The sequence below is a fragment of the Arvicola amphibius genome, chromosome 1 (assembly GCF_903992535.2).
Source record: "Arvicola amphibius chromosome 1, mArvAmp1.2, whole genome shotgun sequence".
In the NCBI taxonomy this organism is placed as follows: domain Eukaryota; kingdom Metazoa; phylum Chordata; class Mammalia; order Rodentia; family Cricetidae; genus Arvicola; species Arvicola amphibius.
In genome coordinates this window covers 150,676,855-150,693,769 of record NC_052047.1, presented here as the reverse complement: position 1 = coordinate 150,693,769, position 16,915 = coordinate 150,676,855, and the positions used below count along the sequence as shown (strand labels likewise).

The window sequence follows — 16,915 nt, the reverse complement described above, 5'->3', positions numbered from 1 at the left end:
TCGAGGCCAACCTGGTCTACAAGAGCCAGTTCCAGGCTCCAAAGCTACAGAGAAATCTTATCTCAAAAAACCAAGCCCAAACACCCCCCAAACAAAAACATTTGGGGAACTGAGGCTGGCAACTGAGGTTCCTGGCCCACAGCCATTTCTCAGTGTAGTATATACTAAGCATAGCTGGGTCAGTGTCCACTCTCGCTGGCTGGGACAGGTAGCACCTACAGCAGGCATCAGGGTTTGAGATGGATTGCTATGAGGCTCAAGGGAAGGAGATGTGGCACTACACTCAGACTCCATGACAAAGCCAGAGCCTCTTTAGTGACCATAGAGCGTAAGGCTGAGGTCACCCTCTCTTGCCTAGAGAGGAAAGGACTCCCTATCATTGCCATGGAGTCTGGAACCCTGAAGGCCTCCCCTCATGTAGTCTTATCTGAGACCCAGGAAGATTCTGTGTGTGTATATGTGTGTGTCTGTATATGTGTGCGTGTGCCGCTGAGGCAGGACACGTAGCCCGGCAGAACCCCGGAAGAAGGAAGCTGTACAGGGTCTGTGGCTGGGCCCCTGGGATCCCCCAGCCGGGGACTTCCTCTTCCTCTTAGAGCAGGTGTAGCTGCCACAGCGTGACAGGGACTACACCCTGACCCCCAACATGGAGGGGGCCAAGGGGCCTAGACTCAAAGACTTCCTGAGTGGGAGTCTGGCCACCTGGGTGAGGATCAGGTGGGAGGGCTGGGGGAGGAAGTGAGTGTCAGCACAGACTGAGGTCTGGGGGCGGTGGCTGGGGTGTGTAGAGTCTAGTGGGTGGAGGTGAGTGAGGCGGGAGAGTCTAGGATCTGGGACCAGAGGCACTCAGGGACACCAGTGAGGAGAGGGATCCTGTGCTGGGGCAGATCAGGGGCTCAGGATGGATTTACTGGTTGCTGGGAGTTTCTACCTCTTTATCCAACCTCTCCTGTTTGGCCCGACAGGCGCTGGGACTGGCTGGGCTGGTGGGGGAGGCAGAGGAATCAGCGGGGACAGAGGAGGAGGATAAGGGGCCTCTTTGTACAGAGAAGAGATTCCTGCAGCTGAGTGATGGGGCCTTACTCCTTCGGGTGCTGGGCATCATGTAAGTGACATGGGGGCGGGGGAGGGGGAGGCGGGTCTGAGAGGAGCGGGGGAGGTGGGTCTGAGGGGAGGTGGCTGCGGAATGGTGGGAGGAGCCTGAGGGTGGAGGGTAAGGCCTGGGGGTGGGTGGGTCCTCAAACCAACCTCTCACCCATGTTCCTGGGGTGGCCACAGTGCTCCTAGTTCCCGAGGAGGAGGACTTCGGATGGTCAGGGGCCATGATAGTCCTGCAGCCTGTCGGATGTGGAACCTCCATCATCTGTGGGGACGACTGAGAGATTTCTATCAGGTAAGGCATTGGGAAGCCCCGACAAGGAGCCTGGCAAGCCCTTGTGAAGGTGGCTTTCTTATTGTTGGCCTGTTCTAGGAGGAACTGCAGCTGCTGATCCTGTCACCGCCCCCAGACCTCCAGACATTGGGGTTTGACCCCCTTTCAGGTGCTGTCTCCTCAGGTGGTGTTGCCTTCTGCCCTCTGTCCCTGCCCTGTGCCCCTCCTTAACCCCTTGTGGCTTGTGCCCAGCAGAAGAGGCAGTGGATGAGCTGGAAGGCATCCTTCGGCTGTTGTTGGGGGCCTCAGTGCAGGTGAGGAGGGGAAGGGGGAACAGAATGGAGTTTGGACAGAAGGAGGGAGCCTCCTCTGTGCCAGCTTTGGTCCTCCTCTCTACCACAGTGTGAACACCGGGAGCTCTTCATCCGTCACATCCGGGGCCTCAGTCTTGATGTCCAGAGTGAGCTGGCTGCTGTAATCCAAGAGGTACTGTTGCAGTCTAGAAGGGGTCTTGGTTGGGTTTGTTTTCTCTGCTAGTTAAAGAATTATAGGTAGGAAAGATCTGAAGGGTACCAGGTGGCAATTGAGAAATCTCATGCAGTTAAGAAAGGCGTTTATTGGGGTCAGCGAACACACGCAGCAGGACACACAGAGAAAAGCCCGGGGCTTTACAGCCTCTGAAGAGTCCTGCAACCCTACTTTAGGGCTGGTCATTTGAAGACCGATGGGATAGAGGACTGGTCTATCTGTTATATGGCATGCCCTGATCAGTCCTTGTTGAGTCAGAACATCAGCAGGGGCCTGCTGGTGGGAGGCAAAAACTTCCAGGCTTTTGTCTCAAATCAGGAGGTTGAGGAAGAAGATGGCTAGTTTGGAAATTTGCCACCACCTTTATTACCTAGTCATGGCTCCTCTCCCAGTCTGTCTGCCTACCAGGGAGTCTGTCTGACTCCTTGGTCTGTCAGTACTGTGATGGGTGGCATGTGGGACTATCACGACCACTGAAGTGACCCTCACCACCCTTCTCCTTCTGATGTATGTTCTCCATTCCCTCAGGTGACGCAGCCTGGTGCTGGTGTGGTACTGGCTCTGGCTGGACCAGAGTCTGGAGAGCTGATGGCTGTGGAGCTTGAGATGCAGTTACGGAACCTGATGGGGACGATGTCCAGGCTGGTGCGAGAGCGTGATCTGGAGGCACAGGTAGGGGACAGGCAATAGTCACATGGAGCTGAGCAGGGGGATGGGGTTCGGAGCCAGTCAGAACTGCGAGTGATTCTGTGGGGATTGGAAGGCTTATGTGCAGAGGTTTTGGAAGGCGCCTCTTGACCTTTGCCTTCCCTCCAGCGGTTGGCTGAACTGCTTCTGGAGCGGGAGCCAGCCCGCTTGCTGTTGCCGGAAGCTCCTGCTAATGCTTCTGCGGAGGGTCCCTCGCACCATCTGGCTCTGCAGCTGACCAACGCCAAGGCCCAGCTGAGACGACTGCGGCAGGAGGTGTGAGTGTCTGTAGGTGGGGAAGGGGTCAATGGGACCCCGTTAGGACTCCAGTCTTGGGGGCACGATAAGGCCCAGGTGCGGGTTTGCGGCTGGCACACACTCTCCATCACTGCATCCCTTCAGGGAAGAGAAGGCCGAGCTGCTGCTGGACTCCCAAGCAGAGGTGCAGGGCTTAGAGGCTGAAATTCGAAGGCTCCGCCAGGAGGTGCGCTCCAATATCCCCCACCACTGCCCCTCCCCATCGCGGTCCCATTTCTCCTAGCAGTCCCTCACCCCTCTGTTCCGTGGCTGGCTGATCCTAGTTCCACACCATTTGGCCCAGGCCCAGGCACTGTCCGGACAAGCCAAACGCGCCGAGCTCTACCGCGAGGAGGCAGAGGCACTGCGCGAGCGGGCCGGCCGCCTGCCACGCCTGCAGGAGGAGCTGCGGCGCTGTCGTGAGAGGCTGCAGGCTGCTGAAGTCTTCAAGGGCCAGCTGGAGGTGAGATGGGGCGGGGTTGTGGGCGGAGCATGCTGGGGCGTGGTCTGGAGGCGGGGCGTGCCAAGGGAGGAGTGGGGTCCAACTTTTGTTGGGGAGACCTTGCTAGCAGGGAGAAATGGGTGAGTATAAGGCAGTTGGAGTCTGAGACAAACCCTTTAGGATGGGCGTATGGAAGGGAGAAGAGGAGACTATGGAAGGGCAGGTTTTGAAGGATGGGGCCAGGGGAGAACTGAGGAGTCTGCAGTGAGACCCTAACAGGAAAGGGTGCTGATAAGTGTGGTCTGGAGGGATGTGGCCTTGGAAGGAGATTCCTGGAGGAGGTACGGGAGGGTGGGTCAGGAGCTTGGGAAGGGTACCTGGGGAGACTCTGGAGAGAGCTGCAGATGGAGGGAAGAGGTAGGAAAAGGAGGCAGGGTCTGAGGCCATCACTGGAGAAGGAATCGGGAGCCGCAGGTGCTGAAGAGCATAGGGATTGAGGCTCACCACGGATCCTCCCTGCTTTCCTACCAGGAGGAGCGGGTGCTTTCTGGGGCCCTGGAGGCCTCCAAGGCGATGCTGGAGGAACAGCTGGAGGTGGCCCGAGAGCGCTCAGCCAGGCTGCATGAGACCCAGCGGGAGAACCTGCTGCTGCGCACCAGGCTGGGCGAGGCCCATGCGGTGAGCTAGGTTGACCTGACCCTCTGCCCGTTGTCCCTGTTCTCCCATGACCCCAGTGATACTCAGCTTTTCTTGAAGTGGTTCCTGTAGCTTGTTGGGACACCCAGACTTGCACATTTGGCCTGGGCCAGATGAAGAAGACTGCCCTGACACCATTCCTCCACACCCCAGGAGCTGGACTCTCTGCGGCATCAGCTGGAGCAGCTGGTGGAGGAAAATGTGGAGCTGGAGCTGGAGCTTCAGAGGGGCCTGGAGCCACCCCCAAGCTCCCCTGGGGAGGGTGAGTGGGGCCTAGGGGTGGGGGTGAGGTCTGGGGTGGAGGCACTGGGGAGGACTTGTTTTCATGGCCTTACTAGGTCTCTGAGAGGTGTTGATGGGGAGTCAAGGAGGGTGGGTAGAGTCCTGACTTGACCACACCCCTAGCCCCCCTACCCGGAACAGCACCCTCACTGCAAGATGAGGTGAGGGAAGCAGAGGCTGGGCGGCTAAGGACAGTGGAGCGGGAGAATCGGGAGCTTCGAGGCCTGCTGCAGATGCTCCAGGAACAACTTGGCAGTCAGGTAGGTCCCTCCAGCGTCCTTATCCTTGCTGGTTACCACCCTGGCCCCATTCTAATGTTCTCCTAAATTGTCTCTCTCTCTCTCATTTGTCCTCAGCACCCTCTACTGGAAGAGCAGAGCAAGGACTCCGTGCTGGCTGTGCTCAATGGGGCTTCCCTGACTCCCATGACCCCAGATCACAGCCTCAAAAATTGGGCTTGCCAGAAGGGAGATGAAGACTCTGACTCCTTGGACCCAACTTCCTCAGCGTCAGACTCTGATATCACAAGGTCACCTGAGTGTCCGCAGGCTCCTGATTCACACCCAGAGGCGACGGAGAGTTCTCTCAAGATGGTTTCTCAGGATCCCCAGACCTCAGCCCCAACTCCTCAAGAATCAGACCCTACTGTGGAGACACATGGGTCTCCGGAGAAGACCAGCCACAGAGTCTCTCTCCAGGGCCCCATTGTCTTGGCCCCACCACTGGGTCCAGAGATGAGAACTGAGGTGCAGGAGTTCCTAGGAGAGACTGGAAGCAGGGAGGCTCTCCAAGGGGAACTGGTGCCTGAGGCCCAGGTCCCAAAACAGGAGAGCCCTCAATGCAGGCCCAGATCTTCAGAGTTCAAACTCCCGGAGCCGCTGAAGGATCACAAGACGCTGGATCAGGAGGGGCTAGAACTGTCCGAGCACCAGACAGAGACAGGAGGGCAAGAACAGAGGCTCAAGGGGTTGGTCAGCACACCAGTCCCTCAGAAACCGCCGCAGACATCAGAAGAGGCTCCCGATGCCTGGTCCAGGGAGGAGTCAATCCTAGGTGAGACCCTGGCCAGTGCTGTCCCAGAGGAGCAGGCCCTCAGAGAGGAGGTGGCACAATTAAGAAGGGAGGTTGTGGACCTTGAGGCTAAACTACAAGCTCAGGCCCAAAGACTGGAGGCCCGAAGTGCAGAGGCTATCTGCCTCTCTGAGGAGCTGGCCCAAGCACACAAAGCAGAGGCTGAGGCGCACCAGGAGGCAGAGACCCAGGCCCGGGAGCAGGCCCGTCTGCGTGAAGCCCTGGACACAGCTAGCCTGGAGCTGGAAGCTGCATCCCGAGAGCGGGAGGCACTGGGAGAGGCACTAGCAGCAGCAGGCCGTGAGCGAAGGCAGTGGGAACGTGAGGGACCCAGGCTGAGGGCTCAAACTGAGGCCGCTGAGCAGCAGGTGCAGACTCTGGAGAGCCAGGTCCGTCGTCATCTGGAGGAGGCGGAGAGGGAGCATCTGGAGAAACAAGCCCTCAGGGAGGTATGTTGGGTACGGCAGTGGGTCAGGGATGTACATTGTGGGTTCCTTCATGGCACTGAGATGAGACGGAAGGTAGGAAGTCCAGGCCACTGTTGATGCTGCAGGATGCAGCTGATGGTCAGTCCTTGATGGGGTAGGCTACAGAAGGGACTCACACTGCCAATCTGTGGTCTATCCTGCACTCAGTTGTGATAGCCTCTGCCCTTTTGCCCTGCCCCCCCTCCTGTATAAAACAAAGATGTTGTGCCTTGCAGCCCTCATAGTCTTTGGCAGACCGGGGTAATTGTAGCAAGCACCTGGCTTATACCTGGCCAAGGCCTGCTGTAAGTGACCGAACAGTGGTTCCTCAGGAGCTGGATACGGGGTCCATTTTGTAGAGCTTGCCTGGCATGCACGAAGCCTCAGGTCAACATAAACTAGGCACGGTGACCCTCAGGTCCACGTGAACTAGGCACGGTGACACACGTGTGTCGTCTCAGCACTCAGGATGTGGAGGCAGGAGGATTAGAAGTCCAAGGCCATTGTTCTAGTTTGTTTTTCTGTTGCTGTGTTAAGTACCATGACCAAAAAAAAAAAAAAAAAAAAAAAAAGCAAGTTGGGTTGAATGAAGCTGAGGCTGTGAAAGGCCCTGCTTATTGGCTTCTCTTCATAACTTTTCTTTCTTTCTTTCTTTCTTTTTTTTTTTGTTTTCTGAGACAGGGTTTCTCTGTAGCTTTGGAGCCTGTCCTGGAACTCACTCTATAGACCAGGCTGGCCTGTCTCTGCCTCCTGAATACTGGGATTAAAGGTGTGTGCCACCACTGCCTGACTACTTACTCACTTTTTCTATAACTCAGGACAATCTGTTCAGGGATGGTACCACTCACAGTGGGCTGAGTTCTCCCACATTAATCATTAACCAAGAAAATGCCTCACAGACTTTCCTACAGACAATCTGACAGAGGCATTTTCTCAGTTGAGGCTCCTGATCTCAGATGAGTGACAGACATCCTTGACGATATGATGAATTGGAGGCTAGCCTGGGCTACATGAGACTCTGTCCAGAGAGAAAACAAAAACATTTACTAGAGATGAAGTGCCTGCAGAGTACCCAGGAGGGTGTGGAATGCCTGTCTGGGTGAGAGGGGCCTCCAGGGAAGGTCACCAAGATTCCACTTAATGCTGAAAGACTAAGAGCATTGATGAAGAGGGACAAAGACTTGAAGGCATTGGAGATGCTGGGGGACCCAGAAAATGTCACAGCAGTGGCATAGGAAGCCTCAGGAGTTGAGTTTGAGGAGGGTCACCTTGGTGGATGGGAACCTGAGCCCCTTAAGACGCAGAGGCAATGGTAGCCAGGGCAGGTAAGGTAGACAGGAGCACAGGGCCAGTGATGGAGGGGAAGAGAGTGTCTAGGCAGACTTTCATTCATTTATCCATCCACATACTTTGTGAGGTCAACTAAAGCTCTGTATCAGGCTGTGTGCTCAGCAATGATCAGATGGGGGGAGACAGGACAGTGCAGGGAACCATGGGTCCATGCTGGACACACCAGGGAAGGCTTCCCGGAGGAGGCAGGGAGGAGCAGATCCCATGGGTCCATGCTGGATACACCAGGGAAGGCTTCCCGGAGGAGGCAGGGAGGAGCAGATCCCATGGGTCCATGCTGGACACACCAGGGAAGGCTTCCCGGAGGAGGCAGGGAGGAGCAGATCCCATGGGTCCATGCTGGATACACCAGGGAAGGCTTCCCGGAGGAGGCAGGGAGGAACAGATCCCATGGGTCCATGCTGGATACACCAGGGAAGGCTTCCCGGAGGAGGCTGAGAGGAGCAAATCCCAGAGTGAGTTGAGATGTCAGTTAGGTAAGGCTGAGGAGGAATTAAGCAGGGTTCTTGTTGGGCATGCTGAAAGCTTCCTTCTGTGCTGAGGGAGAGGCCGTGGCTTTTTGTGAGTGAATGGTACCTCTGGAGGCCGGAGACCAAAATGGTCAGTCTGCGTTGGGAGGCGAAGCCAAGGGCAGCAGGAGGCAATGGCAAGGGTGGGGCAGCTGTGGGCTGGGAACTGGGTGCCCCAGTGTGAGCAGTTTCCAGTCCCATCCCAGGGCACAAGCAAGACACTGAGGCTCAGACAAAGAATACCTTGCATCGGCCCCTCCCAGTGGTGAGGATGGGGAACAGGATTGGGGGGCTGGTTGACACTGCCCAGGGTAGCTATGGGGGTGATACATAGGGGAGTGAGAACTGATGCGCATGAGCAAATGAAGAGAGAGCGTCTCTCTGGGGTACATACTGTAGGATGGGGCCCGGAGATCTGTCAGTAAAGAACTGCATGGTGTCTCAGCTGCACCCCTTCCCCAATCCCCCCCCCCCGCCATCGTCAGCTAGGAGCCAGTTACTACGGAGTGTCATGTTCCTCATCTCTAAAGTGGAAACAAAGCTGCCTGCCCCTCCTGTGGTAGTGCATGCCTGCAGTCCTGCCTTTGGGAGGCTGAGGCAGGAGGATTGAGAGTTAGAGGCCAGCCTGAGCTGTAGAGCAGAGCCTCTAAGGCTAAAGAGGGGGCCAGATGGGGGTAGTGCACACCTTTAATCCCAGTACTTGGGGGTGGGTAGAGGCAGGCAGGCAGATCTCTGCGAGTCTAAGGTTAGCCTGGTTCATAATGACAGGGATACATAGTGAGACCCCGTCTCAGAAATAAATAACCAAGGAGGGAAAATAAAAAAGTTAACCAGGGGTCGGGGGGGGGGGGTTAGAGAGAGACAGAGACAAGAGGAAAACCAAAAACTGTGCCTGTCTGAAAGGCTCTCATAAGACAATGTGCGGCAAGAGCTTAGGGTGTGCCTGGCTTCTAGTACACATTTGCTTTTGCGGGAGTAGGACTGGAGGTAGGTAGGCTGGCAGTGAGGGCAAGGGCAGGCCTGGAAGAGCTGACTCTGAGGACGTAGTGTGGGAGAGACTGGGGGCAGAGAGAATCGGGACGATTTCCTGACTGGAGCAGTTCTGGGCACTGCCTAGATGTGGCACGGAAGGAGCTGGCTAGCAGAGCAGACAGGAAAGGGGTTCTGAGCTGGGTGGTGGTGGTGCACGCCTTTACTCCCAGCACTTGGGAGGCAGAGGCAGGTGGATCTCTGTGAGTTTGAGGCCAGCCTGGTCTCCAAGAGCTAGCTCCAGGACAGCTAGGGCTACACAGAGAAACCCTGTTATGAAAACAAAACAAAACAAAACAAAACAAAAAAGGAATCCTGATGCTTTCAGGTGGGCATGGAGGCCTCTCAGACTGGGCAAAGGGGCAGTTGGTGGGGCTATAGCCAGAACAGGTAGTGGGCAGGGCCCTTGTCTCCACTGGTCTCCACTTCATCTGCACTACAATTCTCTTATCTCTAGCGGTGCCAGGGCCCTAGTTGCTAGGCAGGCAGCAAGGCCTTATGGGAATTTTAATTTTCTCCTCCCTTCCCCCCACTTCAGACAGGGTTACTCTGTGTAGCGCTGGCTGTCCTGGAACTCATTCTGTAAGCCAGGCTGCCTTTGAACTCAGAGACCCGCCTACCTCTGCCTCCCAAGTGCTGGTTACAGGAGTGTGCCGCCACTACCCGCCTGAATTGTGGGTTTTCACCCCGAGGCCATGTCCACATCTGTTGGGAACTGCAGTGCCCAGCGAGGACATAGAGAGTTGTTAGCTAGGACAATGGCTCAACAGCAGTCTTGATTTCAGAGGCCAGGTGTGGCCAGGGGCTGATACACTCACCTTTGTTTAGCTTTATCTTCTAGGGTCCTCGGGAGTCAGAATGGTTTGGCCTCCCTCCCCTCCCTTGGAATGTTGTGGCCCAACTGCCAAATGCCATAGCCCTGACTGTGGTTACGCGAGACCCCGAGTTCCTGTTCTGACTGCTCTCAGTAGCCAGCCCTCTGTGGTGGAGGGGGTTCTGCAGGCCTGTCTCCATTGAGCCCCTGCACATGGCTGGCCTGGCAGCTCGTGGGGCTCCTCAGCCTCCTGAGTACATGAGAAACTATGGGCTTAAAGAGGTGAAGCCACCTGCATACTGTGCATCTCAGGGGCTGCTTCCACACCCTACCAGAGTTAGGGACCCACACCTTTCATATCCATCCTGCAAGGCCAATGCACCCCACTTCCAGGTCTTTTAGACAAGGTCTCACATCAAGCCTAGACCTCATTATGTAGCCCAGGCTGGCCTTAGCTTTGCAGTCCTCTTCCTGCCTCAGCTCCCTAAGTGCTGGTGTTACAGATGTGAACCACCATGCCCTCCAGATGGGAACACAGAGATCCAAAGGAGTAAAGACATTTGCCAGGGTAACAGAGCAAGGCAGAGCAGGAAAACCCCTTCTCAATCCTGTCTCTAGCTCTCCTCTGTCTCTGGGGGACAGGTATGCTCCCCATTTTCATCCCCACATGCTGAGCCTGCCCTGCCTGCCCTCAGGAGCTAGAGAAGGCCATGGTACGGGGCCAGGAGCTGGGGGCCAGGCTGGAGCATCTGCAGCGAGAGCTGGAACAGGCAGCCTTGGAGCGCCAGGAGTTCCTTCGAGAACAGGAGAGCCAGCACCAGAGGTGGGCATAGTTGCTGGGGACAGGGAGGGACAGGGAAGTAAGGACTGGGTGTTCAAGGTTTTTCCTGGTAGGTACCAGGGCCTGGAGCAGCGGCTGGAAGCTGAGCTGCAGGCAGCGGCCACCAGTAAGGAGCAGGCTTTGATGGAGCTCAAGGCCCGATCCCTGAAGCTGGAGGAGGAGCTGATTCAGGTAAGGTTGTCCTGGGAACTGAGGTGCCAGCCCCTTGCCCCAGCCTGGGAGTGAACAACCAGGGCTGCCAGGACTCAGGTCTTACCTCTGAATTGGTGGCTAGCTGCTCACCTCATATGCTGGTGGGGCTGTTTCCTCCATTCCTTAAGTGGATGGAGCCTCTTCTTGGGGTGACTGCTCTGCTTTTTCTTGGGCTCCAATACTCCCCTATGAGTGCAAGGCACCTGTTACCTGTGTCCCTGGACCTTGTCCCTACAGCTGCGACAGTACCCCATGGGGCTGGCGGCAGAGGTGAGAGCTCAGCCTCGGACTGTGGAGACCCAGAGTGGCCGGCTCATTGAGGTGGAGCGAAGTGTGAGTTGATAGAGCAGGGACTGCCCAGGGGATGGGAGGACTGGCCACTTAGCCACTGACACCATTTTCTGGCAGAATGCCACACTGGTGGCCGAGAAGGCGGCTCTGCAGGGGCAGCTGCAGCACCTGGAGGGGCAGCTAGGGAGCCTGCAGGGCCGGGCACAGGAGCTCCTGCTACAGAGTCAGCGGGCACAGGAACACAGCAGCCGCCTGCAGGTGGGTCCATCTGCAGGGGCCATTGTCCCCTCCCCATTTGTGTCATTTTGGACCCTTTCCTGTACTCTAGCCAGCTGCCCCACCTGTTTCCACAGAACTTGTCCTCTGACCTCAGCCGTCCCAGTCTGTACCTTCCCCATTTGCCCCCATCTCCATTCCCCGACACCTCACCCTCTCAGCCTTCCCTTTCATCCTAGCCATTAGCCTTCACTGTCTTCCCTACTCTCTACCCATCGGTCCCATCCCTGAGTCGGGCCTCTTGCATGGTCCAGCTTTTCCATGCCACCATGATGCCTCTCTACTGCGTTTAACCTCTTCCTGTTCTTCCGTTGTCCTTCTGCCTCCTCTGTAGCTTGACCTGTCCTCTGCCCTCTGGTCTCAGGTCACGCCCCTTATTCCTTCTGGGTGGGGTGCCTACTGCTCTGATTCTGCCCATTTGCTTCACCCTAGGCTGAAAAGTCTATGATGGAGATGCAGGGCCAGGAGCTGCACAGGAAGTTGGGGGTGCTAGAAGAGGAGGTGCGGGCAGCAAGACGGGCCCAGGAGGAGACTCGTGGGCAGCAGCAGGCTCTGCTTCGAGACCATGAGGCCCTGGCCCAGCTGCAGCGGAGACAAGAGACGGAGCTGGAGGGACTGCTGGGACGGCACCGAGATCTCAAGGCCAATATGCGCGCGCTGGAGCTGGCCCACCGCGAGCTGCAGGGCCGGTGAGACTCCCCAAGTGCCACTTCTCTCCCTGGCATGGCCACTTGCCTGTCTCCCTCATTAGGTCTGACCCAAGGGGTAATTCCATACTTTGCATATCTACCCTATTGCTGATCTGTTTGGGGGGTGTGGGCTCCCCGACTTTGAGGCTAGGAACGGTAGCACTTGGCATGCGGTTCTGCTTTTGGGGGCTTTGCTGGGGTGTAGTGCTTATGCTTAGGAGGTGTCAGATTTCCTGACCGCCACAATGCAGTGCCTACTTGCCAAGATTGAAGTACCCTGCAGCCCTTTTGGCCTTGTCCATATAGGCATGAGCAGCTGCAGGCCCAGAGGGCCAGTGTGGAAGCACAAGAGGTGGCCTTACTGGCAGAGCGTGAGCGCCTGATGCAGGATGGGCAACGGCAGCGGGGCCTGGAGGAGGAGCTGCGGAGACTTCAGAATGAGCACGACAGGTACCAGCTCTGGTCCAGGCCTGCCTCCCACTCCCCATATCAGCATTCCCGCAGGCGACGTGGGTTGGGGTGGGTTAGTCACTGCCCACTGTGTGTTCTGCTTCGCCTCCTCTCCGTGGGTGTGGCCCTCCTGTCTCTTGGAGAGCAGTTGTCTTTGCTTCCAAAGAGCTCAGAAGCTACTGGCTGAGGTGTCTCGCGAGCGAGGGGAGCTCCAGGGTGAACGTGGGGAACTGCGGGCCCGCCTGGCGAGGCTGGAACTGGAGCGGGCACAGCTGGAGATGCAGAGCCAGCAGCTGCGTGAGTCCAACCAGCAGCTGGACCTGAGCGCCTGTCGGCTGACAACACAGTGCGAGGTGTGACACAGTGTTAGGGCCGCTTAGGGAGGCCAAGGCAGGCAAGCCAAGCTGGGACAGTCTCCAGCCAGGTATTCATCCTGGACTTGCTGCTGCCCACAGCTGCTGACACAGCTTCGCAGCGCCCAGGAGGAAGAGAACAGGCAGCTGCTAGCTGAGGTACAGGCCCTGAGCCGGGAGAACCGAGAGCTGCTGGAGCGCAGTCTGGAGAGTCGCGACCACCTGCATCGAGAGCAGCGAGAATACCTGTGAGCATGCGCGGGACCAGGGCCAGGCCCCTGGTCCTTTAGGGAGCAAACCCCCCACCCCCACTCCACCCAGGTCCTAGGAAAAGATCCCAGGCATAGGGGAGTTTTACCTGAAAAGTGGTTGCCCCGGGTTACACCTGTTTCTGCCAGGGCTTTGCCAGGATTTCTGTGAACGCATTCATTCTCTCCTCTTTCTACCAGGGACCAGCTTAATGCTTTACGCCGGGAGAAGCAGAAGCTGGTGGAGAAAATCATGGACCAGTACCGCGTCCTGGAACCTGGGCCCCTGCCCCGCACCAAGTGAGGCCCCACCTTCTGGAATGGGATCCTGCTAACCTTTGCCCTGTCCTACCTCTGACCCCCAGTTCCCTAAAAGCCAGACTGGGATGCAGGTCTTAGTGAGGGTTTTCCTGGCCCTTTTCATCCCCTGACACGACTCTCCTTTCCCTCCTTCTCCTGTTCCCTTATCCCTTCTTATGCCTTCTTGCCCCCAGGAAGGGCAGCTGGCTGGCAGACAAGGTGAAGCGGCTGATTCGGCCCCGGCGGGAGGGGGCCCTCCATGGGGGGCCACGCCTGGGGGCCGATGGGGCTGGCAGCACGGAGAGCCTGGGGGGCCCCCTGGAGACGGAGCTCCCTGAGGGCAGGGAGGCAGATGGGACAGGTGGGTTTGAGGGCCTGGTGACCAGGATGCCCCTATCCCATGTCTCCCATCCTTGGCATCTCCTTCCTATCAGGCCTGCATATGTGCCTCCGAGACCTTTCCTGCTACCTGCCTCCAACCTGCCTTGATGATGTTGGCTGCTCTGTCTCTGGGCCTGCGGAGTCCCCTGTCTGCCTCCTCCTTTCTACCTATATTGCCACATCCCCATTTCTACACAGCCTACACCAAGCCTAAGACCTCATAGTGGCAGGGCACATTAGGGAAGGGTCATATCCTTGATGGTACAAAAGGAACATGAGGACCAGATAGGGGGAGGTGCCTTGCCCATGGCCACACAGTGAGCCGTTGTGTGAGCCAGCAACACATTGGCCAGGCTCTTCTGTCAGGTCTCTTCTCTCCTACACTGCTCCTCTTTCTGCCCTGTGCAGCTTCACCCACTGGCTCTCTGTTTGACTGGCCTCTCCCTGTACGTTGATGACACCCAACCCCTCCACATATGCCTCTCACAGGGTCCTCGTCACCGGCACCCATGCGCCGTGCCCAGAGCTCTCTCTGCTTGGGAGATGAGACCCTGGCAGGTGGGCAGCGGCGGAGACTCAGCTCCCGGTTCCCAGTCGGGCGAATCTCTGAGTCATTCAGTCCAGGGGACACCCCAAGGCAGCGATTCCGACAGCGCAGGCCAGGCCCCCTGGGGGCACCCAGTGCCCATGGCAAAGGTGAGATATAGAGTCCCTGAATATGAGCCCCCATCATCCTCCAATGGACACGGCCTCTTTGGGGAGGCGGTTCATTCCTGTTAGTCTCTGTGTCCTATGTGCCTCACCCACCACTGCCTGGCACCATGGCCCAGCTACCTTTTGATTCCCAGGATCTGGTGTGGAATGGGATGGCTCCATTAAGACCCTCCAGGAACATGAAACAGATGCCAGTCGAGAGGGTGAGTTGGGGGTTTCTGGCAAGTCTTATTACCAATTCTCTCTTCTGATGGGGAAGGATTCCTTACCAAACACCAGATGGTGCACTCCTGGGGATATGGCAGAGAGCATTTTGGTGTAGGGAGACAGACAGCAAACACTGCCTGAAAATACCCACTGTCTACCACAGCCTGCACTGATAGCAATGCAGTGTGAACAGGGCATACGTGGCACAGGCCGGTCATCCCAGGAGCTGGGAGGCTGAGGTAGAAAGATTGAAAGGTCAAGCCCAGCCTAGACTCTATGACAAGATCCTGTCTTAAATGGGGAGAAAAAAAAGAAATATGTTGTTGTGAGCTATGTGTGTATTTTTTCTTCCTTTTTAGCAGAAAACAAAGAGAGGCAGGTACAAGGCTTTTAATGGCATGACTCATTTAACTCTGTTTGCCTAGACAATTACCACTTTCAATGTGTACTCAGTGCAAAAAATTACAAATGAGATTTTCTTTTTAAAATCATTTTACTTGTTTGCTCTTAGGATGAAAGAAAAAAATTATTTTACTTTTTGAGACAGAGTCTCACTGTGCAGCCTGGCTGGTCTTACTGTATATTTGAAGCCAGGCTCAGACTTAAAAAGATCTGACTATTTTTGCCTCATGAGCGCTAGGGTTACAGGCATGATCCACCATGTCCAGCTCAAGACTTTCCTTTCTTTTCTAGGTTAGCCTTGAACTGATTCTCCTCTCTCTACCTACCCTGCACCTGATTATGCCTTACTATTTTCTTTGTTCTTTTAACACAGTCTTGTTATATAGCCAAAGATGGTCCAGAATTCACTGTGTAGCCCAGGCTGGCCACAAATGTATAGCAATCCTCCTGCCTCAACTTTCTCAGTTATGGGATAAAGGTTGTGTGTCACCACACCCATTATTTTTTTCATACTAAGTTTTTAAAGTCTATCAAGCTTTTCACATGTAGGCATATAACAGTGTGGGTTAGCAGAGGCTCAGCTCCAGCATGTTAGCAATACTATAGTACTGGGGAAGAAGAGTGTGTGTGTGTGTGTGTGTGTGTGTGTGTGTGTGTGTGTACAGGCTGGGATTTGAAGGAAGGAGCTGGCTGGGGACAAGCTTCAGAGAGGAGCTGAAGTTTAGGGACAGCTTGGAGGCAGAAAGGAGCACGGGGTGGAGGGATAAGCCGGTGGACAGATGGCCCAGGGTCCCGTGGGCCGCCTTGACTGCTGGGCATCTTCCTGGAGAGGAAGCCTGAGCCCAGCTTTTCTCTCTAGCCCTCCAGGAGCAGAAACCGGAGAAACATCCCCTTACCCCTTCCCTCAGCCAGTGACGCTGAGGTGACAGGAGGCTTAGGAGTGCAGCCTCCTCCTCATTGTACCATCGGTGGGTCTCTCAGGCAACACAAGTGCCAGGGTACCCAGGGACCTCGAGAAGAGTCCTTGAACAGAGAGGCCTGGACTCCCAGGACCCCCACAACCTGTACTGGGGCCCTGCGAAGGAACTGGGACAAGTCTGTGGGCAGGGACTATGACTGGTCACAACAGGTCGCTCATGTCCGGGGCTCTTGCTCTGCCACACAGTCATCATTGAGGAGACGATCTCTGGGGGATGCCCCAGCCGAAGGAGGCTGGCAAGAGTGGGCAAGAGAGCCCTGTGCCCGGTCTAGATGGGATGTCAAGGCCCATTCCCTGGGGACAAGCTGGGCTGATATCTAAGCCTTGCTGGGGACATGTGGGAGAGGAAAATAAAGCTATAACCCCTTGAATCTGGGCTCCGTGTCTGCTGGCTGCCTCTGGGATCCTGGAGGTGCTGGGGATTCCTATAAGTGGGCTTCTGTAGCTAGGGAGTCATGCCTGGACCAGTTAGCAAAAGGAATTATAGTGTGGCCACTTGAACTTGCCAAAACCTGGATGTGCTGTCCAGGTGGGTAGGTGGGCAGGGTCTGGGTTGGCACTTAACAATGAAAGGGACCTGGAATCTAGGAAGTGGGACATGGTGACCTTGGTTGACCCTGACTCTGACCTCATGTCTCAGGGCACCTCTTCTCTCTCTGTCTTCCAATCTCCTCATGTTTTCCCCCACCCCTTTGGGGTTGAGCCTCTGCCTCAGAGAGCTCACAATCTCACAAGGGGTGCTTTCTAAGAGGTCATGCTATGTTTCTGACCTGAGTTCCAAGGATGATGACTGGGAAGAGAAACTCACAGCTAGCTCCAGTTGTCCACCTGACACCTGGGAAGAGGAAACTCAACTGAGAAATTGTCGCCATTAGATTGGTTTATGGGCATGTCTATGAAGGCATTTTCTTGATTGCTTGCTGATGTAGGAGGGCCCAGTGCACCCGTGACACATTCCTAGGCAGGTGAGCCTGGGCTATATAAAAAAGCTAGCAGAGGGGCTAGAGAGATGGCTCAATGGTTAAGAGCACGTGCTGGTCTCCTGGAA

General features: G+C 56.2%; 1 protein-coding gene across 1 annotated transcript; it reads left to right on the top strand.

The window, feature by feature from the left end:
- Nucleotides 1–609: 609 nt before the first annotated feature.
- Nucleotides 610–16,203, top strand: Ccdc88b (coiled-coil domain containing 88B). Its single transcript, XM_038340360.2, has 27 exons — nt 610–706; nt 966–1,105; nt 1,279–1,393; nt 1,472–1,541; nt 1,628–1,686; nt 1,775–1,858; nt 2,429–2,572; nt 2,717–2,865; nt 2,990–3,071; nt 3,189–3,347; nt 3,858–4,004; nt 4,176–4,284; nt 4,428–4,564; nt 4,661–5,824; nt 10,240–10,367; nt 10,439–10,556; nt 10,815–10,910; nt 10,986–11,126; nt 11,577–11,833; nt 12,140–12,283; nt 12,450–12,636; nt 12,739–12,884; nt 13,086–13,184; nt 13,379–13,545; nt 14,055–14,261; nt 14,414–14,482; nt 15,748–16,203. Exons 1-27 carry the CDS (start codon nt 647–649, stop codon nt 15,801–15,803), a joined length of 4,434 nt encoding a protein of 1,477 aa, XP_038196288.1. The 5' UTR covers nt 610–646; the 3' UTR covers nt 15,804–16,203.
- Nucleotides 16,204–16,915: the final 712 nt, after the last annotated feature.